We start from the raw sequence: 26,373 nt of genomic DNA, 5'->3' as shown, positions 1-26,373 counted from the left end.
GCAGGCAGAGAGAGAGGAGGAAGCAGGCTCCCCGCTGAGCAGAGAGCCCGATGTGGGGCTCGATCCCAGCACCCCGGGATCACGACCTGAGCCGAAGGCAGAGGCTTAACCCACTGAGCCACCCAGGCGCCCCCAGTTTATTTCTTTTTAATCACTTTTCTTTTGTTATTATACTGGCTAGTACTTCTAGTACTATGTTGAATAAGAATAATGACAGTGGTCTTCTTACCTTTTTACCAATTTTAGTGAAAAGGCATTCAGTATTAGTGTTTGGCACTGGACATGGTAAATAAATAAATTGTCCTTGGCCCAGTGCTCTTTGCATCTCCTCATCAGATCTATAACTGGACAGCAGATCGATGGGCTCAGTGTAGAGGCAGTTCTCATAATCTATGGATTTTCCTTATTTGGGAACTGGGGGACTTAAATGGCATCTGTTCTTGTCCTGGCTCTCTGGGACATAAAACAGATAAAGTATACTGAAAACTAAACACCTCACAATGCACTTTTTGTCAAGGTTCCTCATATCTCAGTCGCCGCTTACCAATTGTTATGTGGGCCACCTGCTCTTGGCCGTACTTGATATGACACACCTACTCCTCCACTCTTGCCCCTTACCTCTACTCTCTACGCTATTTTTGGAATAAAGGTCTGAATTGGTTAAAGAAGAACGAGGGGTCCCAGGTGACTGAGTTTGGCTACTACAGAAACCAGCCCCCCCCCCATAACGCATGTATCGCTGCGCAGATTCCTGCTTGGTCTAGGCTTGCATTTCTGGTCCATGATTCAGACAGTAGGAAGGGACCTTCCCAACACTTTCAAGCAAACAGGCCTATCAGGGTAGTGTTTCACTATGCCTTGTTCTGAGCAAAGTTGTGGCTAAGAACATTTCGTAGACTCTGGCATCAGGTAGGCTATTAGTATTAGTTTTAAGTTGTATTGTGATTTTTTAAAAAAAAATCTGTATTTGGGTTTTTTTAATTTTTAAAAAGATATTATTTATGTAAGGGAGAGAGCATGAGAGGGGAGAAGGTCCGAGGGAGAAGCAGACTCCCCATGGAACTGGGAGCCTGGAGCGGGACTCAGTCCAGGGACTCCGGGATCATGACCAGAGCTGAAGGCAGTCACTCAACCAACTGAGCCACCCAGGTGCCCCTGTATTTGTGTCTTCATAGGCATATTGATAATGAGATGCGAGTGGTCTATCACAGGTAACTTTTTAGGTGCCATTTTGACTATGAGTACCCTCCCTGATCACAAATTTTGTCACAGGCACCCTACCCCCCCCCCCCCCCCATTAAATGGGCAAAAGAGCAAGCTCAACATTAATTATTCCCTCAGAAGAAAAGTTACTGCTAGAGGTTTCTTGAAGCCACCCAATTAAATCCAAATGGTTTTGCTACTTCTATAGTGTGTTTGCCTTCTTGATTCCCTTCCCCTTCAACGGTGGCAGAATAAACAAGTCCCCAAAGAAGAACACACTACCTTTCTTCTTGTGAACATTTACTGTTCCTTGATCTCCTCTCCCTTCTTCCTCCTTTTGAAAAAATACCGTGTGTGCACTGTTTCTATCTGTGTATAATGTCTGCATTACTGAAAAATGTCAAAATCTTACAAGTTGATAAGCATGAAAAAAGATTAGTCATGGCTGCAGTGCCTGTTCTGGAAATAAGATTAAAGGAACCGGAGTAATTTTGACCTCTTAAGTAGGGATTTGATAATATAATTAAGTATATAAAATGAATGCGTATTTCTGTAATTTAGAGGGAGTGATATATGTATTTGGGTTTTAGACGGAGGGGCGGGAAACTAGCTTTCTGTGCCTATCTAGCCTTCAATAATGTGAAAGGAGGCTCCATCCATTAGCAAAGAAAGCTTTCCATACACAGGTAGCAGAAAAATGTAATTTTCTCTTACGGACATGGTTTGTGGAATTCAGGGAAACCATTAAAAAGCACACTACTTTTTGCAAAATTATGTATTTTAATGTAAAAAGGCCACATAGTTTCTGTTACCACATGAGAGGAAATAACTGTATGTTCGAAAGAGAAATCCATTTTTGTGAGAAATCAAAACATTATACAGAGATTTTGGAGTCAGATCCTGATTTAAATTCCACTCCAACTACCTAGTGGCTGTGTGATCTTAAACAAATTTTTAATTTCTTTGTGCTCAGTTTCCTAATTTGTACAGACAGGATGATCTGTCTGGTAGTTTGCTGTGCAGATCAGAGAACAGAGGGAAGGCATGGTCCTCGCTGGGAGTCAGGCTTACAGGGTAACGTTCCACGTGTGATAGTTCTCTTCGTATCATGGAAAATGACTGCCTGTGGGAATGGGGCAGGACTTTCTCTGTGCTCCTGGGACTGTACTTTTATACTTAGCAGATGACAGGGGTCTGATTTGTGGCCAAGGACGCTGCCGTTTTGCCTGTGATCAGCTCCTGATTCCGCTGTTTTCTAGCTAGTTCCTAATGTCTCTGAGCTTCAGTTTCCCCCGTGGTAAAATGGTGATGGTAGTTCCAGGGTCAGAAGGGGGTTTGATTTTCCTTTTCAACAGCTTCTTTGAAGTGTGATTTACATACCATAAAATTCAGTTGTTATAAGTGTACAGTTCTGTGAATCGTACATTTTTTGCAGTTGTGCAAATGGGCTCCATCATCCATTTTTAAAATATTTCTGTCACCCCCAAAGGTTCTCTTGCATCTGTTTGTGTTGGTTCCTACCTCCACGCCCAGCCCCAGGCCACCACAACTCTAGACTTTCTAGAAATTTCTAGAAACTTCACACACATGGAATCCTATGATACGTGGTCTTGTCTAGTTTCTTTTGCTTAGGCTGTGTTTGACATTTGTCCCTGATGCAGCGTGTGTCTGTTCTTTGTTCCTTTTATGGCAGAACAGCATTGCATTATATGGCTCAGTCGTATCATATTTACCCACTCATTAGTCAATTGTTTGGGCTATTTCCACCTTTGGGGGGCTATTTTGAATAATACCGAAATGAACATTGGCATATAAGTCCTTAAGGGGGGACGTTTCCGTTCCTCCTGAATGGATGCCTGGTAATGGTCCTTTCAGGAGCTCTACCAAAAGCAGAGACTGGGTAGCCCCAGCCTGCTTATCTCCCTATCCCCATTCCCTGGAATCCATTAATCTGTTGTGTATGTTACATCTCTATGGATGTGCCTGTTTTTGGACATTTCAGTAAACGGAATCAAACAATATACAGCAGAGTAATATCTGCTGGCCCATTTTCCAAAGTGGCTGCACCATTTTGCATTTTCACCAACAGTGTGTGAAGGTTCCAGTCTCTCCACATCCTCACCAGCACTGGCTGTCACAGCCCTAGTCTAGTGGGTGTGAGGGGCAACTTGCTATAGTTTTGATTTGCGTTTACCTAATGACTAATGGTGTTGAACATCTTTTCTTGTGTTTATTAACCATTTGTTTTATCTTCTTGGAAATGAAATGGCATTCTTCTATTCTTCTTGGAAGAGAAATGTCTATTCACATCCACTGTTCGTTTCAATTGGGTTGTGTTCTGTGTAACTTTTTAAGAAGTCACCAAAATGTTTTCCAAAGTGCTTGGACCATTTGACTTCCCCGAACAGTGTATGGGAGTTCCAGTTCCTCTATATCTGTGCCAAGACACACAAAATAATATTGTCAGTTTCCTTTGATTCCAGCCCTTTTAGTGGGTAGAAAGTGGTAGTGTAAAACACTTCCCCGATGACTATTTTGAGCATTTCTTCAGATACTGACTTGCCATTTATATTTTTTTTCTGAAATAATGTCAAGTATTGTGCCTATTGTTCATAAGTTCCTGCCTTACTATTACTGAGTTGTAAGAGTTCTTTATATGTTGGTTAGAGGTCTTAGATGTATACTTGCAGATAATTTCACCCAATCTGTAGCTTGTTTTTATTCTTTGTATCTTTTGTAGAGGACATACTTTTAATTTTTATGAATTCCAGTTTGTCATTTTTTACTTCTATGGATCATGTTTTTAGTGTCATATTCTTAAGAAATCTTTTCCTAACATAAGGTCATGGAGATTTTCTCCTTATCTTTTTTTTAAAGTTGTATATTTGTATGTTTTATATTTAGATTGATAATTTATTTTAAGTTAATGAACTTATAATGGATCTCTATGTAAGGTATGAAGTTCAAGTCAAAGTTCATTTTTTTTTCCCCTACAGATGATTGAAAAAACACATTTTTTTTTTGTCTTTGTCCAAAATACATCGGTCATGTTTGTGTAGTTCTCTTTTTGAAATATCTGTTGTTTCATTTATCTATGTGTTTCTTTGCCAATACCACACTTGTTCAATTACTGCAGATTTATAGTAAATCTTAAAATTGGGTTATGTGAGTCCTCCTCTTTTATTTTTTTTCAAAATTGTTCAGACTCTTATGGTGTCTTTAAATTCCCTTATACATTTTAGAACCAGCCTGTCTCTATCTACAGATGTCATGTTGGGATTTTTATTACAACTATAGATTTTTTTTATTACACTAATTTTTATTGCACTGTGGATCAGTTTGAGGAGAATCAACAACTTTACCACATTCACCTTTGCTTTTGAAGAATAGTTTAAGTATAGATTTCTTGGTGGACAGCTTCTTTCAACATTTTTACTCTTTTGTCTTTTGACTCCATGGTTTCTGATGAGAAGTCTGCCGTTTCCCTGTATGTGGTGAGGTGTTTTTGGTTTTGTTTTGTTTTTGTTTTTGTTTTTGTTTTTTGCTCCTTTCAATATTTTCTCTTTAATTTTGAACAGTTTAACTACAATTTGTCTGGGTAGATTCTCTTTGCATTTATTTTACTTGGAGATAGTGGAGCCTCTTGGGATCTATGGGCTAATATTTTGTATTCGTTAATTTTAAATTAGTATTAGTTAAATTTTGTGTTCATTAAATTTGGGAAAGTTTTGGACATAATTGCATCCATTTTCCCTAACCCTCTCTTCACTTGTTTCAGGATATACCTGACTTCTTTTTATAGTTATTTGAGTGTTCTGTTTTTCTTCACTTATTTTTCTTCTCTGTTCTGTAGATTCGATATTTCATATATTTCATTGATCTGGCTTCCAATTTACTGATTATTTCACCTGACTTAACCTGAGTCCTTCCAATGAACTTTTCATTTCAACTCTAGATTTATATTTGGTTCTTCTTTACAGGTTTTACTTCTCTATCAAGACTGCCTCCCATCACCTTTTTAAAAAAACTGTTTACCTTTAAATGAAATGAAACCAGAGAGGGAGACAAATCATAAGACTCTTAATCTCAGGAAACAAATTGAGGGTTGCTGGAGGTGGAGGTAGAGGTGGGTGGGAGGGATGGAGTGACTGGGGGATGGGCACTGGAGGGGGTATGGGCTATGGTGAGTGCTGTGAACTGTGAAAGCCTGATGAATCACAGACCTGAATCCCTGAAGCAAATAATACATTATAGGATAATTTTAAAAATTTCCTTTAATTCTTTGAATATAATTTAATTCCTTGGAAATATTTATCATAGTTGCTTTAATGATTCTTCTTTCTAAATCTAATATTTGAGTCCACCCAGAGTCCATTTCTTCTTTTTTTAAAAAAAAATTTATTTTGTTCAGCATTCTAAGATTCCTTGTTTATGCACCACACCCAGTACTCCATGCAATCCGTGCCCTCCTTAATACCCACCACCAGGTTCACCCAACCCCCTACCCCCTGCCCCTCCAGAACCCTCAGTTTGTTTCTCAGAGTCCACAGTCTCTCATGCTTCGTCTCCCCCTCCAATTTCCCCCAACTCACTTTTCCTTTCCTTCTCCTAATCTCCTCCGTTTTACTCCTATGCTCCACAAGTAAGTGAAACCATATGATGATTGACTCTCTCTGCTTGATGTCTTTCACTCAGCAGAGTCCGTTTCTTTCAACAACTGTGTTGGGTATGATTCCTGTCTCTAACGTACATAGTGCAAGTTTTCTTTTGCTTCTGTCACAGATGATCACCAACTCAGAGGCTTCAAATGACACAAGTGTATTCTCTTACAGTTCTGTAGGTCAGAAGCCTGACTCAGGTCTCTCTGGGCTAGAATCAAGGTGTCAGTGGGGCTGGGATCCTTCCTTGGGGCTTTATGGGAAAACCTCTCTCCTTAAGGTATCCAGCCTCTGGAGGCCGCTTACATTCCTTGGTTCATGGTTGCCTTTCTGAATTTCAAGGCTAATAAGGTAACGATTGATCCTCGGACCTTGCTCTCACCCTCACATCTCTTTCGCTGACTCAGCTGGGGATGGGTCTCCGCTTTTCCAGATTTGTGAACTTAGGTGGGAGCCCCCCTCCCCCCACCCTAAACGTACACCTGGGCAACCTAGGCCATTCTCCTCCCTCAAGTGTGTTGACCTTGATCTCATCTTCGGAGTTTGCTTTGCTGAGTGAGGTGACATATTCACAGGCTGTGCAGATTAGATCGTAGCTTTATCTGGGGGCCATCCCGCCCCCTACCGCAGCCTAATAATTTTTTTAATTGAAAATCGAACATGTAAAATCACATATTAAGTCCGCATTCTGTTTTATTGCTCTGAAGGCTGTTGCTCGTGGTTTTGTAACTGGCCTGGGTATAGATTGGGGGGTGTGGGGTGCAGCTTATTAATGATGCCTTTGTTCAGTGACTGCATAGCGTAGTGGGGAGCCACTGCTGTGGACAGGGGTGCTGCTCAGACATCTTTCACCTGAAAGGTTGCCCCCCTCTGCTGTATGTGGGAAGGTGTATGCGTTCAGAGTCTGTAGTGGTCTCCTTTGGCTTCTACTTCTTGCCAGGCTTTCTTATGGCTCCCTTATGGGCATGCAAGTTCCTAGTAACCTGGATGCTATGGAGCACTTCTCTCTGTTCTTCTGTGGCTCCCTGGGGGGTGTGTGGGAGGGTAGTGGATGGGAAGAGCCCCAGGCAAGCAGGCCATAGCCTCTTCCTTTGCTTACCCTAAGCTCTAACTGTTTTGTTTTGTTTTGTTTTAAGAATGAACAACTTCCCAATTTGTTGTCCACCTTTGGTCAATTTCTCATGCCCTGAGATGGTTGCTTTTGGCAATTCTCTCCAGTTTTATACTCGTTTTTGTAGAGAAGACTCTGATCACTTCATATCATCTTTATCGAAGTTTTTATGCATGGGGTTGTCTTCAAATAAATTGAACTACAGTCAGTTAAGCATCTGCCTTCAGCTCGGGGCATGATCCCAGAGTCCTGGGATCGAGTCTCATTTCAGGCTCCTTGCTCCGTGGGAGCCTGCTTCTCCCTCTGCCTCTGCTCTTGCTTGCACGTGCTCTCTCTCTGACAAATGAATAAATAAGATCTTAAAAAAAACAGAGAGAGCGACAGACAGGTTGAGCTAAAGCGGGTAGAGTCCTTAGATCAGAGCCTGATATGCAGCAGGGGCTCCAACTGTATTTATCATAGTCATCATTATTGTTACTCGTGACAAAAACAACTAGACAGTCACATTTCCAGTACATATTCATAGTTATCCATTATAGAGCTTTTTTTTTTTTTTTTTTTTTTTTGTATGAGATCTTATCTCCAGCCTCTTGCTTCTAGAAAGTCCTTTACTATAGCAGGTGTCTGCCAGCTTTTTCTGTACAAAGTCAGGTAATCAGTATGTCAGGCTTTGCAAGCCATGCAGTCAGCTCCTGGGTCCTGCTGGTGTGTTGGGAAAGCAGCCATCGACTGTCCTCAAAGGAATGGGTGTGGCTGTCCACCAGTCACACTATTTGTGAAAACACGCCCCAGGTGGAATCTGGCCTTGGCACCCCAGTTTCCCAACCCCTTGTTACAGACTCACTATCTCATGATGCTGCATCTCAGCAGTGCCAACTTTAATGCCCCAATAGAATTTTTTTTTTTAATCACCAAAGAAGAAGGAATAGTTCTACTTCCCAGCACCACATTCCAGCACCTCCCAACACCTGTGCTCTGGGAACTTAAAACTTCTTCAAGACGTATGGGCTCTCGAGTACTTGGCATCTGTATCAGCTGATTTCAATAAAAGTGCCAGTCACACTTCTGGAACACATGTCAACAACAGCACTCGTAGTATTGTTAGATAAAGGCACACAACTTGGTAAGATTATTGATGGCAAACTGTATTTCATCTATTTAAAACTAGATTATGCAGCTTTTTTATGAGTTTTTAATTTTTTATGAGTATCATTTTTCCCTCCAAACAAGGGTAGGATGTGTATTTTTTAAACCACAGCGTTCCCTTCTTGATTCAACATTCAGTCTTTGGAGATCATTCAATCTCTAGATTATCTGTTAACCTAATTGTTCTTTACACACTGGCTTTGTACCTAGAAGTTAAAACAGCATTAATCAGGTTTTAAGACTTTTTATTGTTAAATATATCATACTTTCCAAAGGGTATATAATCACGCATGAGCTGTTTAAAGAATTATAAAGGAAATGTGCGTGTAACTGCTTCATGGTCTTCCTAGGTAGAGAAGCACTTGAGGGTACGTGAATCCTGTTTTCTTTACTGTTGACAGGTCTGCTGTGATCATTGTATATTTTTATTTTTACCATATTTTTAACTCCCACAAAACCGCTGTTTCATTTGTCAGTATTCATAGATTTGCCCATATTCGGTGTTCTCTTTGTTCTTTATTCCTGCTTGTACCTTCGACGTTCCATCTTGGCTCACTTGGCTTCTTCCAGAAGTACACCCTTTAGAAACTCCTTTTGTTCAGATCTGCTAGTGACAAGTTCTCAGTTTTCCTTTTTCCAAAAATGTCTCTAATTCATCTTCTTTTTTTTAATTAAGACTTTTTTTTGCAGCAGTTTTAAGTGCACAGCAGAACTGAAGGTACAAAGATTTCCCATGTATTTCCTACCCCGACACATGCACAGCCTCTGGCTTTCTCCACACTACCCCCCGCCCCCACCCAGAGTGGGACATTCATTACAACACTGACACATGATTATCACTGAAGTCCATAGTTTACATCAGGGGTTGCTCTCAGTGTCATGCATCTTTTGAATTTGGACAAATGTATAATGACATGTGCATCATTATGGTTTCATATGTTTTCACTTCCCTAAACATCCTTTGAGCACCACCTGTTCATCCCTCCCTTGCACCTCCCAGAAGCCACTGATTTTTTTTTTCCTCCATAGTTTTACATTTTCTGGAATGTCACACCTTCGAAATATAGCCAGTGTAGATTGGCTTCTTTCCCTTAGTAATACACATCTAGAGTTGTTCATGTCTTCTCATGGCTTAACAGACCATTTGTTTTCTGTACCGGGTAATATTCCATTGTCTGGATGGACCACAATTTGTTTATCCATTCATGTACTGAAGAACATCTTGGTTACTTCCAAGTTTTGGCAGTTATGAGTAAAGCTGCTCTAAGTTTATATGTGTGTTTGTGTGGATATAAGATGTCAACCCCTTTGGGTAAATACCAAGGAGCATGATTCCTAGATCGTATGGTTTACTTTATTTAGTATGTCTAGTTTTATAAGAAACCACCAAACTGTCTTCCAAAGTGGCTGCACCATTTCGCATCCCCAGCAGCAAGGAAGGGGAGTTCCCGTTGTTCCACATCCTCAGCAACATCTGGTAGCGTGAGTGCTCTGGATTTTGGTCCTACTAGATGTATACTGGTATCTCGTTGTTTTCATTTGCATTTCCCCTATGACATCTAATGGAAGCTTGTTTTCATATGCCTATTTGCCATCTGTATCTCTCCTTTGGTGAGATGTCTGGTCTCGTCTTTGGCCCATTTTCCTAGTTTTTCATTATTATTGTTGAGTTTTAAGAGTTCTTTGCATATTTAGGATAACAATCCTTCATCAGATGTGTCTTTTGTAAATATTTTTTCTCAGTCTGTGGCGTACATTCCCTTTATCTTGACAGTGTCTTTTACAGAGCCCAAGCTTTCAGTTTTCCAGCTTATCTGTTATTTCTCTCATGGATCATGTCTTCAGGTTGTATCTAAAAAGGCATCACTGGGAAGTCATAGTGGCTCAGTCAGTTAAGTGTCTGCCTTCGGCTCAGGTCAGGATCCTGGGGTCCTGGGATTGAGCCCCACATGGGGCTCCTTGCTCAGCGGGAAGCTTGCTTCTCCTTCTGCCCCTCCCCCTGCTTATGCATGCTCTTGCTCTCTCTGTCAAATAAATAAATGAAAAATCTAAAAAAAAATTTTTTTAAAACATCACCATAACCAGGACTAATCTAGGTTTTCCCCTGGGTTGTCTGCTAGCAGTTTCACGGTTTGTGCTTTACATTTAGGTCTATGATCCATTTTGAGTTCATTTTTTGTGACGGGCATAACACCTGGGTCTGCATTCATTTTTCTTTTGTTTTTGTTTTTTGCAGTGTGGATGTTCAGGTGCTTCAGCACCATTTGTTGAAAACACCCGACTTTGCTCCATTGTGCTACCCTTGCTCCCTCATCAAAGATCAGTCAGCTGTGCATGTGTGGGTCTTTCAGAGCTCAGAGCTCCCTGTTCTGTGCCCTTGATCTGCTTGTTCTTTCGTCAATATCACACCCTCTTGATTACTGTAGCTTTAGAGTAAGTCTTGAAGTTCGGTGTATCGATTCCTCCAACTTTGTTCTCCTCCAGTGTCATGTTGGGTATTCTGGGTCTTTTTGCCTCTGTGTAAACTTAGAATCAGTTTACTGATATCTGCAAAATAACTTGCTGGGACTTTGATTGGGATTGCATTGAGTCTATAGACCACGTTTGGAAAAAGTGACGTCTTGACAATATTGAGTCTTCTTATCAACACATGGAATACCTCTCCATTTATTTATTTCTTAGATTTTGTTCATCAAAGATTTGTAGTTTTCCTTATATAGAGCTTGTACGTATTTCGTTAGATATGTACCTCAGTATTTTGGTTTTGGGGGGGTACTAATGTCTCATTCTTTTTTTAATAGTTTATTGAACTCTAATTCATAGAGGGGCACCTGGGTGGCTCAGTGAGTTAAGCGTCTGCCTTCCACTCAGGTCATGATCTCAGGGTCCTGGGATTGAGCCCCATATCAGGCTCTCCACTCAGCTGGGGGTTTGCTTCTCCCTCTGCCCATCCCCCCGCTCATGCTCTCTCTTTGTCAAATAAATAAAATCTTTCAAAAAAGAAATATAATTCATAGAACCATCAAAAGCATACAATTCATTATATTCAAAGATATGTGCAGCCATCGCCACATTCAATTTTAGAACATTTTCTTCACCTCAAAAAGCAACCCTGAACCCTTTAGCTGTATGCTCAGATTAATTAAAGATATTTTTGAGGATATAGAATACTAGACTAGGAATTTTTTGTGCTGGGCACATTGAAGATATTATTCTACTGGCTTCTGGCTTCTTTTGGCTTTACTATGACTCTTTGTAGTCTGTCTCCTGAAATTGGCAAGAAGGGAGGATTCTGTTAGACCCTGGGATGTTAGGTAGACACTGGACTTGCTCTTATGCCCCCCAAGCTTAGAAAAACAAAAAACAAAACAAAACAAAACAAAAAAATCAAACAAAAAAGAGGAAGCCAAAGGCACCCGTGTATGAGTATACCATGGTTGCACCATTCTGCTTACTTCTCAGAGGTCCCTCTTCACTTAGATTTTGGCCTGACAATTCTATACTATCTTGCCAGCCTTTTATTCCATTTTAAAATATCTTTTTGTATTTCAGTCATGCTGGCCAGCCTCTTTGAAATACTTCAAAATATTGTTAAATATTTCACACCCTGAAAAAGAGGACTACAAGGCACGATGTGGGCAAAAGCCAGACACAGGACAGCCCAGTCCCCATGATTAGCATTATAGGAAACTATTTGCGTACAACAGAGTACCATCCTGCCTGGCTGGAGGATTCTGAGCAGTCCTCAGCACCGTCCTACAGGCAGCGCCAGCTCTGGGCAACACCATGACGTCTCGCCGCTGCTGGCCGAACTACTGGGGTCCCAGGCTGCTCATGAGCAGGTTGGTGAGAACATGATGCACGAACCCAGCATTACACAGAAATAGTTGAACATAATGTGCAAGTTACAAATATGACACAGGCAAGGTCTTCGCAAATCACTTTTCCTCAAAGATAAGTTGAAAACACAAACTTTCAGGTTCAAAATCCAGCCCCATCTGCAACAGAAGCATTTCCTTAACAAGGCAGCTCTGTGCCCCTCCGTCAGTGTCCTCTCAACTACCACGGTCCCTCCAGGCTTCTCTGCATTGCTACCCATTCAGCTTGCATTTTAAAAAAACAACAGGAAAACATACAGCTGATCCAACTGGGCCATTGGAAAGAAGTATTTTTATGTTACTGGGACACCTTTTTTAAACTTTGCAATAAAATCAGGCGATTTTTCCCTATTGTTTATTTCAGTGTGTATGTAACAGTGTGTCACATCTAATTACCATACGTTCACTAGCCCTGGGGACTTAACGATACTAGCTTGTGTTTATATGTAGCTGTGAATATTTCTAAATGTTCTCCTGTCTCTTGTCTTAGGTTACTTGTGATGTGAGGGGGTCAGTCAGGTAACTACTTGGTAGAAGCAAGACTTCATTCGAATTTATCTACTGTAAAACCCCTTATTTATGTAATTTGGGCTTCTGAGCCCAAATTACATAAATATTTAAAATAAAAATCTCTTGTGTTTTTCTCTGATTTAGAGATTCTTTGTAACAATAGGTAACATTACCAACAACTATAAATTGTTAAACTTCTAAGAGTAAGAAAGTCCTGCCTTTTGGGTGGGGGACCTCTAGTTAGTGGAAATTAAGAGGAGTCAAAATGTAATCTTTGCATAAGGCGATGATTCTGCTTACTCATTTTGTGGGGTAAATGAAACCCAAGAAAAATCTAATTGCGGTGAGACAAAATCTCATTGTAAGGTTATAAAATGCTATGGTAATATGTGGTGGAATTATAACAGGCACATGCATTTTATTTTTTCATACTCAAGGAGTAGGTGCTGGGGGTGTGGGGCAGACCCCCCTGTCAGTGATGGGGGCCCAGCAACACATATCACAGATAAAACAGGAGGTGAGGATTCATTTGAGGCAAGAATGCAGGATCATTCTTTCTTGGAAACAGGTGAGAATTCATGACTCTGATCTTCCTGTAGCCAGCAAGGCAGGCAGTGGAGGTGATGGAGGAGTAAGGATTCGTTGTGCTTATTGCTGAAGAGCACATCTCCAGACTAACTGTGTACTTAATTAAGGTCATGGTAAGAAATAGTTCTTGTTTTAAAGCGATTTCTAGTACAGTATATACTGGTCTGTCTTTTCTTTCTTTGGTTTCATTTCCCAAAGTTAAGATCTTTGTGCTTTTTTTTTTTTTTTAAGGTTTTATTTATTTATGACAAACACACAGCAAGAAAGGGAGCGCAAGCAGAGTGGGAGAGGGAGAAGCAGGCTCTCCACTGAGTAGGGAGCCCAATGCGGGGCTCGATCCCAGGACCCTGTGATCATGACCTGAGCCGAAGGCAGACGCTTAACAACTGAGCCACCCAGGCACCCCTCTTTTTTCTTTTTTTTTTTTTAAACTAGCAACAAAAGTGTATCATATTACTAATGAAGCTACCCTACCACAAAGGCATGAGTAACTTTCATACAGCAGCTGGTTTAACTTAAGCTGCGAGGAACATCACATGACTCCATCTGCCTTTCAGGCTTCCTTGGCCCAGTCCCTCGTGAGTTTCCATGTCATTTCTATATGAGGCTTAGAAATCATTAAAAATCCAAAATTTTTTGAAACTTGAGGCAGTTATCTGCCAGAGTCCATAATTCCCAAAGTGAAAAAGTAAAACTCAGTGTCCTGTTTTTCTTGTTATGAAAAATTTCAAGCATACACAAAAATAAAATATAATGAACCTTCTTATATCCATTATCCAGATTCAGTAATTTAAAATTTTGCAACACTTATTTTATTACCCACCTTGTGTTGAATTATTTTATTCTATTTTGTACTTCTTAGCATTTCTGAATCTGTTACTTGCTATCTTTTATTACTTTTGGAAATTCTCAGCCATTATAGCTTCATATATTTCTTTGACCCCATTCCCTTTCTTATCTAATTTGAAATTCCTGTTAACATATATGAAATCCCCGGGTTCATTTCATTACCTCTCTGTGTTTTGCAACTAATACATTCTTTTGACCTGCCTTCCAGTTTACTAATTCTTTCTTTGGCTGTGTTGCATCTGATGTCAAGCTATTGAGTTATTGACTCCGGTTTTCTATTTTTCAGTTCCAGAAATTTCATTGGTTATTTTTTATTTTATTTCTAATTTTCTGCTAAAGTTCTTTTCTATTTACATTCTCAAACATACTTTTTACATTTAAAGACCTGACTTTGAGTACCCATAGGTCTGTTTCATCGCCCATGGTTTTTTTTCCCCTTGGTTTTCAGACAGTGCTTTGCTTTTTGTATGCCCGGTTATAATTTTACCGAGTGTCCTGCAGTTGGAGGACGTTAGAAAGATAATTTTAGGTTCAGGATGACATTTTACTTCAAAGAGAATTTACTTTTGCTTCAGGTAGTTTGTAGGAACACATCACCTTAATCCCTTCAGGGTGTGAAGGATTGAGTCTGTGAGGGCTGGTCTCTTTCTGGTTTACCACTACTCAGACTGTAGCCCTTTGGGGGCCACAGATGAAAGCCAAGGATGTTTACCAGGGCTCCTTTTCATCCTTGTGGCACCCTGAGCTCATTTCTGTATGTCCGTTTCTGAGATGGTCAAAACCTCTGCTCAGCTCTTGAGCCCGTCTGCCTTTCAAGTCTGTGAAGGGGAAGGTGGCAGCAAATGTATGAATCACCTTCTTGAGCTTCTGTTCTTTCTGCAGTTTTGACTCTTCCAGATCCCTTTGCCTCAGTGGCCTGTAATATCTTCAATTATTTTGTAAATTTTGTCTAACTTTTGTTGTTTTTAACAAGGGGTTTGATGTGAAACAAACTAATCCAACATTGCTGGTGGGAGAAATTCTGCTGAAGAAATTTAAATCAGATCTCAGACATGACATCATTTTATCCATTCATACATTAGCTGGCATCTCAGAAGAATGCGGACATTTCCTTACATGCCGACACTGCCTTTTCAGGTTCAGATTTCCTAGAATTCCCAGAAATGTCTTTTAATGATTGTTTTGTTTGAGGTCAGATGCACAAGGGCTGTATGTGACATCTGGTTGTTGTATCTTTTGAGTCTCTCTTAATCTAGAGTGGTCTCCTCTGCTGCCATCTTTCTCTTTTCATGCCACTGACCTGTTGAACTTGCGCATCAAAGTCCTGTAGAATTTCCCATATCTCAGATTTAGCTGGTTGCTTCTATTTGATCCTCTATCTCTTGTTTTTCCCATGAAATGAAATTTAACTGCATGGGCTTGATTAAATTCAGTTTTGTTTGTTTAGATAGTACAGAATGATTCCTGTTGCATGATATCAGAGAGCACCCGAGGTCTGATTTTTACACTGTAAGGATGCTAACAGTGGTTGGTGGGTTCTGATGGTAACAACATAATCCATCCATTATAAAATTCTCCATCGTTCTTTGATCTGTTTGGTTACTCTGAAGTACAGTTTATAGAGGCAAGTTGAGCTCTTCTTTTAATTTCAGTCGTGTCTTTGACATCAGTTCTAAAAAAATCATCCCGGACAATAAATGTTTTTCTTCCTGCCTTCAATGCCCAAGCTGCTCCCTGTAGTGAAGCCGTGTGATTGGTAATTACATCGTGTAGGGAAACCTCAGCGGGGCCAGCAGGGCAGGTCCTGCCACCAGGACTACCTGAGAACCTTGAGCTTAAGGCATTCCTCTTTCCAGACTTGTAGCCTCCTCACAGAGTGGGCAGCAAAATGCTAGTGCTTATGGGTCTTAGTCAAAGCTAGCGTGTGTGCTATTTTGCTCTGCTTAGTTAAGCACATTCCTTCCTAGGCACTTACTCGCCACAGAAAATAAAGGCAGTTTTTCTATCCTGGGCTCAGCATTCTGGAGTGAGTGATCACTAGTATCGTAGCCACAGAAAGGGAATGTATAACGCCCAACAAGTAGGCCCACGGAATGATTTTGTTCCTGTGTGCTCTGCTTGCATTTCTGTAGCTGGCGTTTCTGTTCCTGGGTCCTGCAGTCAGCTCCGGCTCTGCCGGAGCCCAGCAAGCCTCTAGACCCTGCCTCATCAGCTCTATCAGATCTTTCTCTTCTGTCCTGTTCACACTGTCCTGCCTGTAGTGCCTCTTCTCAGATTTTCTTTGTCTCCCATTCTGATGAAAATAATCACAGCCCCATTCAGGGGTGCCCAGATGCAGACGAGCAGAAGTCCAAACTTCCTGGCTTTGCATTTCTGTCTCTGTGTGGCCTGGCCTGAGGTTGGTGTCCTATCCCACCTTGTGTTCTGTCTCCTGACCGTCACTTGAGTTGCCCATGTCTTCCCATGCCCCACGTGCCTGTCCTGGGATCCCATGACCCCTTCTGGTTGGAACCAGCTCGGGCTGTGTGGCTCCAGGAAGGCTCCCCTGGTCACCAAGGGCTCTCCTGCTTCTGGAGCCCCATGTCTGTGCCATAGCAGCCCTCGCACTCCTCTCCATGTCATGATTTTATCTGCCTCACTTCTGCAGCTAGACTGGGTCCCATCCAGGGCAGGGATTCTCCTGGGACTTCTCATTCCTTACCACCCTGGGCACAGAACACGGCCTCTCGTAGGCCCCCCTACTCCATCCTACTCAGATTCCTGCCTTGGTCCCCACACTCCTAGGCACCCCCTGAAGCCATTTCTGGGTCAGACTCTTTGCTGGCTTTCATTTTTGGCAGAGCCATGAGTAAAGACAGCTGGCAGGCCCTCCTCTGTCCTCATCACGGTCACCCATGTGCCCTCGCTGGGGACCTTCTCCCAGCAGGAGGGAGCTTCCCCGGAGTTGCTCTGGGGGCAACTCCAGCAAGTAATCATGATTGTTATTCCAGATGGCAGCTGGGAGGCTTCCAGAAACAATCTGGGCCCATGGTCAGCGCTCGCCGGAGCCGCGACACTGCTCCATAAATATTTATGTGGAAGTCCCCCTGGCAGAGGCGTCCCCTCATCCTCTCCCGACTGAACTTCACTTTGTTTTTTTCTTTAATATCTTTAGGCAGCTGGAGCAGGTACCTGTGAAGGCGTAATTATGCGCCACTTTCTCTCCCGGCACAGAACCAAGGGTTTTTCTCTCCTTCTGCTAACCAACATGACAGACATCCATTTAGTGGCATGATTTTTAGTATAAAATTACTTCTTGGCCTTTAAATTTAATTATTCCATATTCATAGCAATAAAATCAAATCCCAAATCCAGGTGTGCTTTTCGAGGAAAGCGTCCGGGGCAATTACCTCCTGATAATGGTGTTCTGTACTTAAGCCTTTTGTCTGCGGCTCTTAAAATCTCTTCCACACAAGTAGGTAATGATGTTCATCTTGTCCGGGGTGAGGGGTGAAGTGACTGATCTCCTGGCCCACTCAAGAGATGAAGAAAAATCCAAGACCCAGGTGTCGCCTTTGTCTCTCCCCTCCCCCTCGCTCCGCAGTTCTTTCAAAGAGCATGGCCGGCCTCCTGTCGATTGAAATACCTCCTCTCAAGGACTGCTTCCCAATTTCTGAAGAGCACGAACAAAAGGAGTTTCTGTATCACCTTTCGTGTGGGGAGGAGTTGAGGTTCAGGGAGAGGGAACGGCGAGGAGACTGTGTCCACTTACCAGAGAATATGTGTCTCCTGCTGACTCGCCCTCCTGTCCGTCACACAGTGGAGCTTAGATGTGGTTCCACGAGTTCACAAGTGAGAAGCCCTCAGAGCAGAGCTTGGGACACGGTGAGCCCCATGTGAGTCATGACACTTAGGGCAGAACCCGTCGTCTCTGGACAAGCAGCATTGGAGCGTGCCCTTGCTCATGCTAGCAGTGTGAACGGGCTTCCCTGTTCCCGCCCAGCCAAGCTGGCCCCAACCCTTGGAGGCCAGTTTACATCCTGTTTCCTTCCTCCAGGAAACCTTCCTGGTCCAACCAACCGCCAGTCGCCTCTCTCTCCTCATAGCTCTTGCATGATTCTCTCCGTGTAATTCACTCAGTGAGCTGAGCGTGGCCATGCACTCAGGCCTCGTTTGGGCACGAAACGATGCCCTCTCCTGTCCTGTTTTCTAACTGTGGAATGAATGTTTGTCTTGTGTCTGGTGGGCTGGTTGGGCCTTGAGGGGAAAGTTCATAGCTAGACATCCCCCGGCCCCAGAAACAATCCTGAACATACAGCAGGAGTTCGGTAGACTAAGCTAGATGTTGCGGGGGCAGAAGTACACATTTTATTCAATCTGATATGATAAATTCTTGTTGAATCACATGGAGGTTATATCAGGTCTGGAGCATAGCCCTGAGTTTTTCATTCCTTGCTCTACTTATAAACCCTCTTCTATTCTGTTACATGGGGAAGAGGTCAAGCTTTTATTGAGCACCTCCTGCATGCAGGACAGCATGGAGAACACAGATGGGGCGCCGGAGTAAAAGCTCCGTAATGTAGTGAGATGATAAGTAAATACACAGGTCCTGTATGAAAGATGGGCACGATGAACTCCAAGGGCTTGGTGGTTAAAAGGAGGGCATGGTGGCATCTCAGTGGGATCGCCATGGGGCGTCGTGAACACTTCATCGTCGACTGAATATGTACTGAGTGGCCATCTTGTGTTCCAGGGCTGTTCTAGATGCTGGAACCTCATAGGCAAGGCTGGAGGATAAGCTCAGCACGTGGTGTCTCCACGTGTCCCCACCCCCTCCCCGAGAGAAACGCAGAGATCCACCCTTGTCTCCCTTCTCTCATGTTGATTAGCGAGACTTTCCAGGCTGTGATTTCCTTCCTGACACAAAGGACACCATCCCGTCCTGACTACCCAGCTGACCCTCTCGGTAGCTCCTGAACACCCCCAGCCCGGGTCTGCCCCCGACCCTTTCATGGTCTCCTGATGGGACACTGGCCACAAAGGTGAGAGCTGCTGACATGGTTTACCCTTTGGTTTCTTCCAGGATTTTCTTCCCCGGAAGCCATCCCGTCCGAGGGGTGCAGGTCATGAAAGTCGGCAAACTACAGTTGCACCAAGGCATGTTCCCCCAGGCGATGAAGAACCTCAGACTGGTGAGTGTGCTGGGACCGTGTGTCCTTCTGTGGGGTGTACTGGGTCGCCTGTCACCAGGCTGCATCCCTGTGACTTGTAGTGACTCTGTGCAGCACATGTACACACACATTTGCACGCACACGCATGCTCATCACTGTTCAACGTAATGACCAGCTCTGAGAAAATCTGATTTGTGATGTTTGTGGATTTCTATGGTCTAAATGCGTGCACTGTGGCTGATCTCAAACTACCCATGGAAAATCGACCAGCTCCTAAAATTCATGACAGTATAATAGTCAGGTCTTAATAACGGGCATGAACTGGCCTTCAGGACACCACTACTCCTGTGCCCTACTCCAGGTGAGCAGGTCACCCTTCTCCATGCCGCCTCCACCTACCCCCGCAGGCCACAGTCCCTAATCCCTGCCTCTCAGGCCAGCCTCCTGACCACCTGCCCAGAGCCCACCTTTGCAGCCTGTACCGCCTTCTAGCCTTCCCTCCCTCTCCCCATGGCCAGCATATACTGAGCCGCACCCTGCTGCCCAGGACACCTTGAACTTGATCACACTTAGGTCTTTACCAAGACATTTCCTCTACCTTAAATGCTCTTCCACCCACCCCCGGGGCCTGGCAGGTTTTCTCCCTGTACTCCTGCCAGTGTGCAGACGCTGCCCGCAGAGCACTGGCCACACACAACAGGCCCAGCTCAGAGGGGCTGCGGGCTTGGTTCCAAACCACTGCCATGAAGTTAGTGTCACAGTTAAGAGAGTCTAGTGAAGTTTTCGACTTCCCAGCGTCTATGGAAATTATGTTTATGTGATATGTCTCGTCTATGAAGTGTGTCACAGAATTATGTTGAAAGAAAAATATATACGTAATTTAAAAATACTTTATTGCTTAAGAATGCTAACTGTTGTCTGAGCTTTCGGGGAGTGATGATATTTTTGTTGCTGGTGGCTGCTGACTGGTCGGGGTGGTGGGCGCTGAAGGTTGGGGTGGCTGTGGCGATTTCGTAAAATAAGACCACAACGAAGTTTGGCTCATCGATGGACGCTTCCTTTCATGAGGGATTTCTCTGGAGCATGCGATGCTGTGTGATAGCATTGGACCCGTGGGAGAAATTCTCCCAGAGCTGGAGTCAGTCCTCTCAAACGCTCCTGCTGTCTTATCAACTTAGTTTATGGGATATTCCGAACCTTTGTTGTCGTTTCAACGATCTTCACAGCATCTTCAGCAGAAGTACATTCCATCTAAGAAACCACTTTCCTTGCGCCTCCATGAGAAGCGACTTCATCCGTTCAGGTTCCATCATGAGGTTGCAGCCCGTCCGTCCCATCCTCGGGCTCTGCTCCTGATTCTCGTTCTCCTGCTCTTTCCTCCCCGTCTGCCGTGACTTCCTCCCCTGAAGTCTTGAACCCCTCAGAGTCCTCCCTGAGGGTTGCGGTCAACTTCCTCCAAACCCCTGTGAATGTTGATATTTTGATGACTTCCCATGAATCACGGATGTTCGTAATGGCATCTAGAGTAGATGAAATAGAAAGGTGAATCCTTTCCAGAAGGCTTTTGATTTACTTTGTCCAGATCCATCAGAGGAATCATGCTCTGTGGCAGCTATAGCCAAATGAAATGTAGTTCTTCAGTATTAAGACTTGAAAGTGCAAATTACTTCATGATCCATGGGCTTAGATGGATGTTGTTAGGGGTCATGAAAACAACCCTAATCTCACTGATCGGCTCCATCAGAGCTCTTGGGTGCCCAGGTCCATTATCAACGGGCAGAAATCTTTTGAAAGGAATCTTTTTTCCCCCTAAGTAGTAGGTCAGAGCTTAAAGTCACCAGCTGCCTTAGTGCCTGAGAGTCAGCCTGTCCCTTGAAGGTTTCAAGCCAGGCATTGACTTCTGTTCTGTAGCTGTGAAAGTTCTAGACGACCTCTTCTTCCAGTATAAGGCTATTTTGTCTCTGTTGAAAGCCTAATGCTCAGTGCAGCTGTCTTCATTTATTATCGTGGCTGGATCTTATGGATAACTAGCTCCGTAAGTTAGGTTAGGCTTTGGCTTGAGGGAATGTCGTGGCTGTTTGATCTTCCATCCAGACCGCTGAAACGTCCTCCATACCAGCGGTAAGGCTGTTTCACTTTCTTACCATTTGTGTGTTCACAGGAATAACACTTGTAACCTCCTTCAAGAACTTTCCCTTTGCGTTCACAGCTTGCCTCACTGTTCGGTGCCTCCGCTGCCATCCCCTCAGCCTCAGTTTAGACACACCTTCCTCACTCGCCTTAATAATTTCTGGCTTTCGATCTAATCTTCCTTTCACCTGAACACACAGCGGCTGTTAGAAGGGTATTAATTGGGCTGATTTCAGTATCATGTCTCAGGGAACAGGGAGGCCCGAGGAGGGGTGGTGGTGAGTGGCCAGTTGATGGAGCAGTCAGAACACACACAATGTTTATTATGTGCATATTTATTATATGTGTCTTATATGGGCTTGGTCCGTAGTGCCCCAAAACAATTACTGTGGTAACATCAAAGATCACAGATCGGGGCACCTGGGTGGCTCAGTCGGTTAAGCGTCTGCCTTTGGCTCAGGTCATGATCCCAGGGTCCTGGGATCGAGTCCCACATCGGGCTCTCTGCTCAGCGGGGAGCCTGCTTCCCTTCCTCTCTCTCTGCCTGCCTCTCTGCCTACTTATGATCTCTGTCTGTCAAATAAATAAATAAAATCTTTTTTAAAAAATCATAGATCACCGTAACAAATATAATAATGACCAAATAGTTGAACCATCATGAGAATCACCAAAATGTGACACAGAGACACAAAGTGCACCAATGCTGTTGGAAAAATGGTGCCTGCAGACCTGCTTGACATGGGGTTGCCATGAGCCTTCAATTTTTTTTTTTTTAAAGATTTATTTATTTGGCAGAGAGAGAGAGATCACAAGCAGGCAGAGCAGCAGGCAGAGAGAGAGGAGGGAGCAGGCTCCCTGCTGAGCAGAGAGCCTGATGTGGGGCTCGATCCCAGGACCCTGGGATCATGACCTGGGCTGAAGGCAGAGGCTTAACCCACTGAGCCACCCAGGCGCCCCCCCTTTTTTTTTTTTTAAAGCTCGGTATCTGGGAAGCACAGTCACGCAGTAAGACAAGGTAGCCTATAGTAGGGATACCTGAGGCCCAGGAGACCGGGAGGTCTTTGCAGTTATCTGGACCGGTTCAGTGCTGTACAAAGACCTGAAAGGAGGAGGTGTTCCTTGTGGGAGGAAGGCGGGGAGTGGGGAGAGCGGTACATACGATGGTAGCGGTAAGTGCCGAGAAACTAAATGGGAGAACTGGGTCTGTGTTGGAATACAAGAAAGATGTTTATTTTCACCCTCTTCATGAGCCTCCATGCCCCTGGGCTCTCTGCTGCCCCCTCCTTCCTACCCCTGCGGAGCTCCCTCCCACCCAAACCGTGGCTTCCAGATGGAGAGCTGATGTCCTCACCAGGTGCAGGTGTTGGTGGGTCTCAGGGAGACCTGCTGTGTGTGGTTTCACGTGGAGCACCTGATACTTGAACAGGACCCCCTGGGCCTCAGGGCCATTGTCTGCAGAAGAGCTACAGTGGAGAGATCCCGGCCCACCCTCAGGTTGCTCAGAGAAGGCCCGGGGCTGGCTGGAACCATGACAGGGGCAGCTACCCACGTTAGAGGAGAAAAATCACAAATGCCTCAAAGGTCCTTAAAAATGAAATTCCCTAGTGCTGGTTTTCTGCCTTTTTTCTTTTTTTTTTTTTTTAAATGATAGCTATGTTCCCTTTCCTGATCTTTTGCTGACATAAGCCCATGGTCACCAGGAAGAACACTGAGATTCCTGAAGACACACGGCTCGTCCTGTTCTTTTTTTTTTTTTTTTTTAAAGATTTTATTTATTTATTTGACAGAGAGATCACAAGTAGGCAGAGAGGCAGGCAGAGAGAGAGGGGGAAGCAGGCTTCCCGCCGAGCAGAGAGCCCGATGCGGGGCTCGATCCCAGGACTCTGAGACCATGACCTGAGCCGAAGGCAGCGGCTTAACCCACTGAGCCAACCAGGTGCCCCGGCTCGTCCTGTTCTTACCTTGTCCGACAGCTCTTCCCAGACGGGGAGGAACACCTTGCCATCTCTCGCAGTCTCCGAGAAAACTTCCCTTTATTGGCCTGGCTAATAGCTGGCCTCTGGTCGAATCCATGAGGCAGAAGATACTTCCTGGGAGGGTCAGCCGTGAGAAAGTTTTGACAAAAGAAACATGGGGGAAATGTCTAAAGTACATAGTGTATTTGACCTAGGGTTACCTGCAAGTTGTTTTATTAGTGCTCAAATTAATCCTTTCTATTTCTGTGGGACTAGAAAACATTAATACTGCTCATATGTAGGGGTGCCTGGGGGCTCAGTCCATTAAGGGTCCTGACTCTTGGTTTCGGCTCAGGTCATGATCTCAGGGTCGTGAGATCGTGGCCTGCGTCAGCTCAGAGAGGAGTCTGCTCCAGATTCTCTCTCCCTCTCCTTCTGCCCTTCTCCCCTCTTTCTCTAAAATAAATAAATAAATCTTTTAAAAAATTACTGCTCCTTACTTCTCTGGTTCCCACGACAGATGAGGTCACTCGGGTAGATGGTTTCGTTCCCATTTGAAAGATGAAGGAGCTGGGGCATGGAGACATTCTAGAGTCTGTCCAAAGTCATCCTTTGGGTGAGGCAGAGCCAGGACTAGTTTGTTCCATTTAATTCAAATTAATTCAATTTAATGTGTGGATTAAATTCTTTCTTTGTCCTTCCAGTGCAGTGGTGGAGGCAGACATGTAAACAGGACATTAAATCGCGGCTGGAATCCCAGGCTCTGTGCTCTCCCTGCACACTGGCCCGGTTAGGCAGATGGGACTCGCTGGTAAGACTCAGCGTGCAGAAATCCCTACAGGTCTGCTGAGTCCCTGATGTCAGCTGAGCAGAGAGTTAGGTCACCTCATTCCTTGTGTGAGGCGTTATCATCGCCTCTGTGTGCACACAACTCTTGGAAGAAGCATCACTTGCAAAGGCAGGAAGGCAGACAGATACCTAGAAGAGGATTTATGGGATCGCGTGGGCTGGGTGGACGCTGAAGCCATCCCTGCCTGCCTCACAGCCCTCTTTCTGCCCCTCTGCCTCCCCCGGGCCCATTCCACACTGCCTTCTTCACGTTCTTCTAGCGATGTTACCTCGCTTCCAGAAGCTTCCTTTGTTAACTCTTTTAGCACCTCTTCCTCCTGGTACTGAAGGGAGGGCCCAGCACGGACCCTGACCGCTGCCAATGGAAGATTCTTGGACCAGCATCTGCAAGGCTGCCCCGAGGCCTGGGGTTAAAGCGTGGCCTGACCCCACGCTTCCTATTTGGCTCTGGAAGTCGCTGAGGCTCTTGCCACGTTTTGATTATCAACCGAAATGCCTGGCCATGTTGCCCGGTGGGGAGAGCCCTCAGGTTTAGAGTGACAAGGGTCACACGAGAGTCCCATGACTCTGAATCCCTCTGAATAGAATTTTCTTCCTTTTAGAATGAAGATAATCCCTACCCAGTAGAGTGGTTTGGAGAAGCAAATGAGGTAGCGTGTGAGGGGGTTTTGCCAAGGCCCAAGGATTCTGAGACTCTAAAGGATTTCTCTTGTTCTAGGAATCATTGTTCTGATCATTCTTCCACTCTCTGTCCCTTCCACACTTGGGTTTGTAGTTTGGGGTAATACGGCATGTCCCCTGTTGAACAATTATGTTCTGTGACGGCTCCCTAGCATTTCACATGGCATGTTCTCTTTCTCCAAGACGAGTGAAAATTCCGCAAGGGCCCCCGAACTTAGTACCCTCTATCTCCTGGCGCCACCTAACAGATACACGTGCCCCAAACACAGCAAAATCTACTAAGCATGTGCTTGAATGAATAGAGTTTTTAATAGATCTTTAAAAGCCCTTCCCTGGTCCTGTCCTTTCAGCTAATACGTAAATGTAATATGTCTATGGCTGGTGGACAGATCCTGGCTAGACCTTAGCTGACCATGACTAGCAGAGCGAGGCTCCGATCACGCCCGTTCCAGTGTGTGGCGAGGGTTTTCCCGTCCAACAAGCAGTCCTGAGACACCAGCTAGGTGTGCTGTAATTCCGTTCAGTTCTGATACCGTCTGCTCAGAGATAGCATCAGATGCTGTAGGTTAAGGGCTAATAATAATAATAGTAATAATGGCACTGTCTGGGGGAATGGCACAAAATTCCACCCTCTCTCAGAGCTCACCAGTCTTCCCAGATCTCCACGTGTTCACCAACCTGGAAGCTCTTTAAACCCGAAACCTTTAAGGTTTTCATAGAGGCTCCATTTCCCAGGTATGATTGATTAAGTCATTGGCCGTTGGGGGTTGATTCGGCTTCTAACTCCTCTTTGTTCCTCAGAGGTCAATCACGTGGTTGGTTTTTCTGGTAACCAGCCCCAATCCGCCAGGTGCTCTCCGAGAAAGTCACCTTATTAACATAACAAGAGACACTGTTATTGCTTGCTGCACTTAAGAACTTCCAAGGGTTCTAGAAGCTCTGTGTCAGAAACTAGGATGAAGACCAAAGATACATCTATCTCGTTACAAATTATGATGTCGAACAGAGGGCCAGACAGGACATGACCATCATCACACACAGGGCCAGGCAGGGCATGACCACTGCTTTGCAAGCCCACAGGACCTGGGAGCCTAGGAGCAGGCTAGTTTCATTCTGCAGAAAGCCTCTCAGGAATTCCCGAGTTTTCTTAGGGCTCAGGTACCCCGAGAGGGAAAAGGGAAGATCTGTTCTCTGCCTTTTGGTACTGATGTTTTCTTATTCTTTACTAGAGACTCTGAAAGTAATAGGATGAAAGAACTTGAAAGGGGTTTCAAAGGCTGATTTTGGAGCAGGAATGAGAAAGGCTTCAGAAGCAGAAATTGGTTGCAGATCCCAGTAGGCCAGCCTCCTCCGGGGAAGGGATCCACTTAGCCCAACCCTGACTTGGTTTAGGCTTTCATCTCCACTGGGCTCTGCTGAAATGCTTCTGACTGTTGCCACAGGCCAGTCCTGGGGTCCCTGTGCAGTGTTTCTCTCCTCCTTTCTCCTGTCTCTAATCTGTTTTCATTCCTTTCCATTTATTTCTTGGAAGAATTTTGTTAGCCGCTAACTTGACTTCTTGGAGCTCGTGGGCAACTCTCTGGGTCTGGGCTGTCTCATCAGTGAACCCGTTTGTTTCCTGGGAGCTCCGGCTGCCGACTCCCTCACCCTGGGCTAAGGAGCTAA

At 44.3% G+C, this 26,373-nt stretch overlaps 1 protein-coding gene across 1 annotated transcript in view; it reads left to right on the top strand.

Annotated features, from left to right (window-relative positions):
- LOC111150871 (SET and MYND domain containing 3) overlaps positions 1 to 26,373 on the top strand; it is a 707,359-nt gene that overhangs the window by 671,554 nt on the left and 9,432 nt on the right. The window contains exon 11 of the mRNA XM_022508530.1: positions 19,006 to 19,114. Within this exon, the coding sequence (XP_022364238.1) occupies positions 19,006 to 19,114 (109 nt within the window). The remainder of the gene's footprint in view (positions 1 to 19,005; positions 19,115 to 26,373) is intronic.

The sequence above is a fragment of the Enhydra lutris genome, unplaced genomic scaffold, assembly GCF_002288905.1.
Source record: "Enhydra lutris kenyoni isolate GAN:26980312 unplaced genomic scaffold, ASM228890v2 scaffoldscaffold24, whole genome shotgun sequence".
Lineage (NCBI taxonomy): Eukaryota > Metazoa > Chordata > Mammalia > Carnivora > Mustelidae > Enhydra > Enhydra lutris.
Note: the sequence above shows the minus strand (reverse complement) of the source record. Positions and strands in the feature narration are given on the sequence as shown.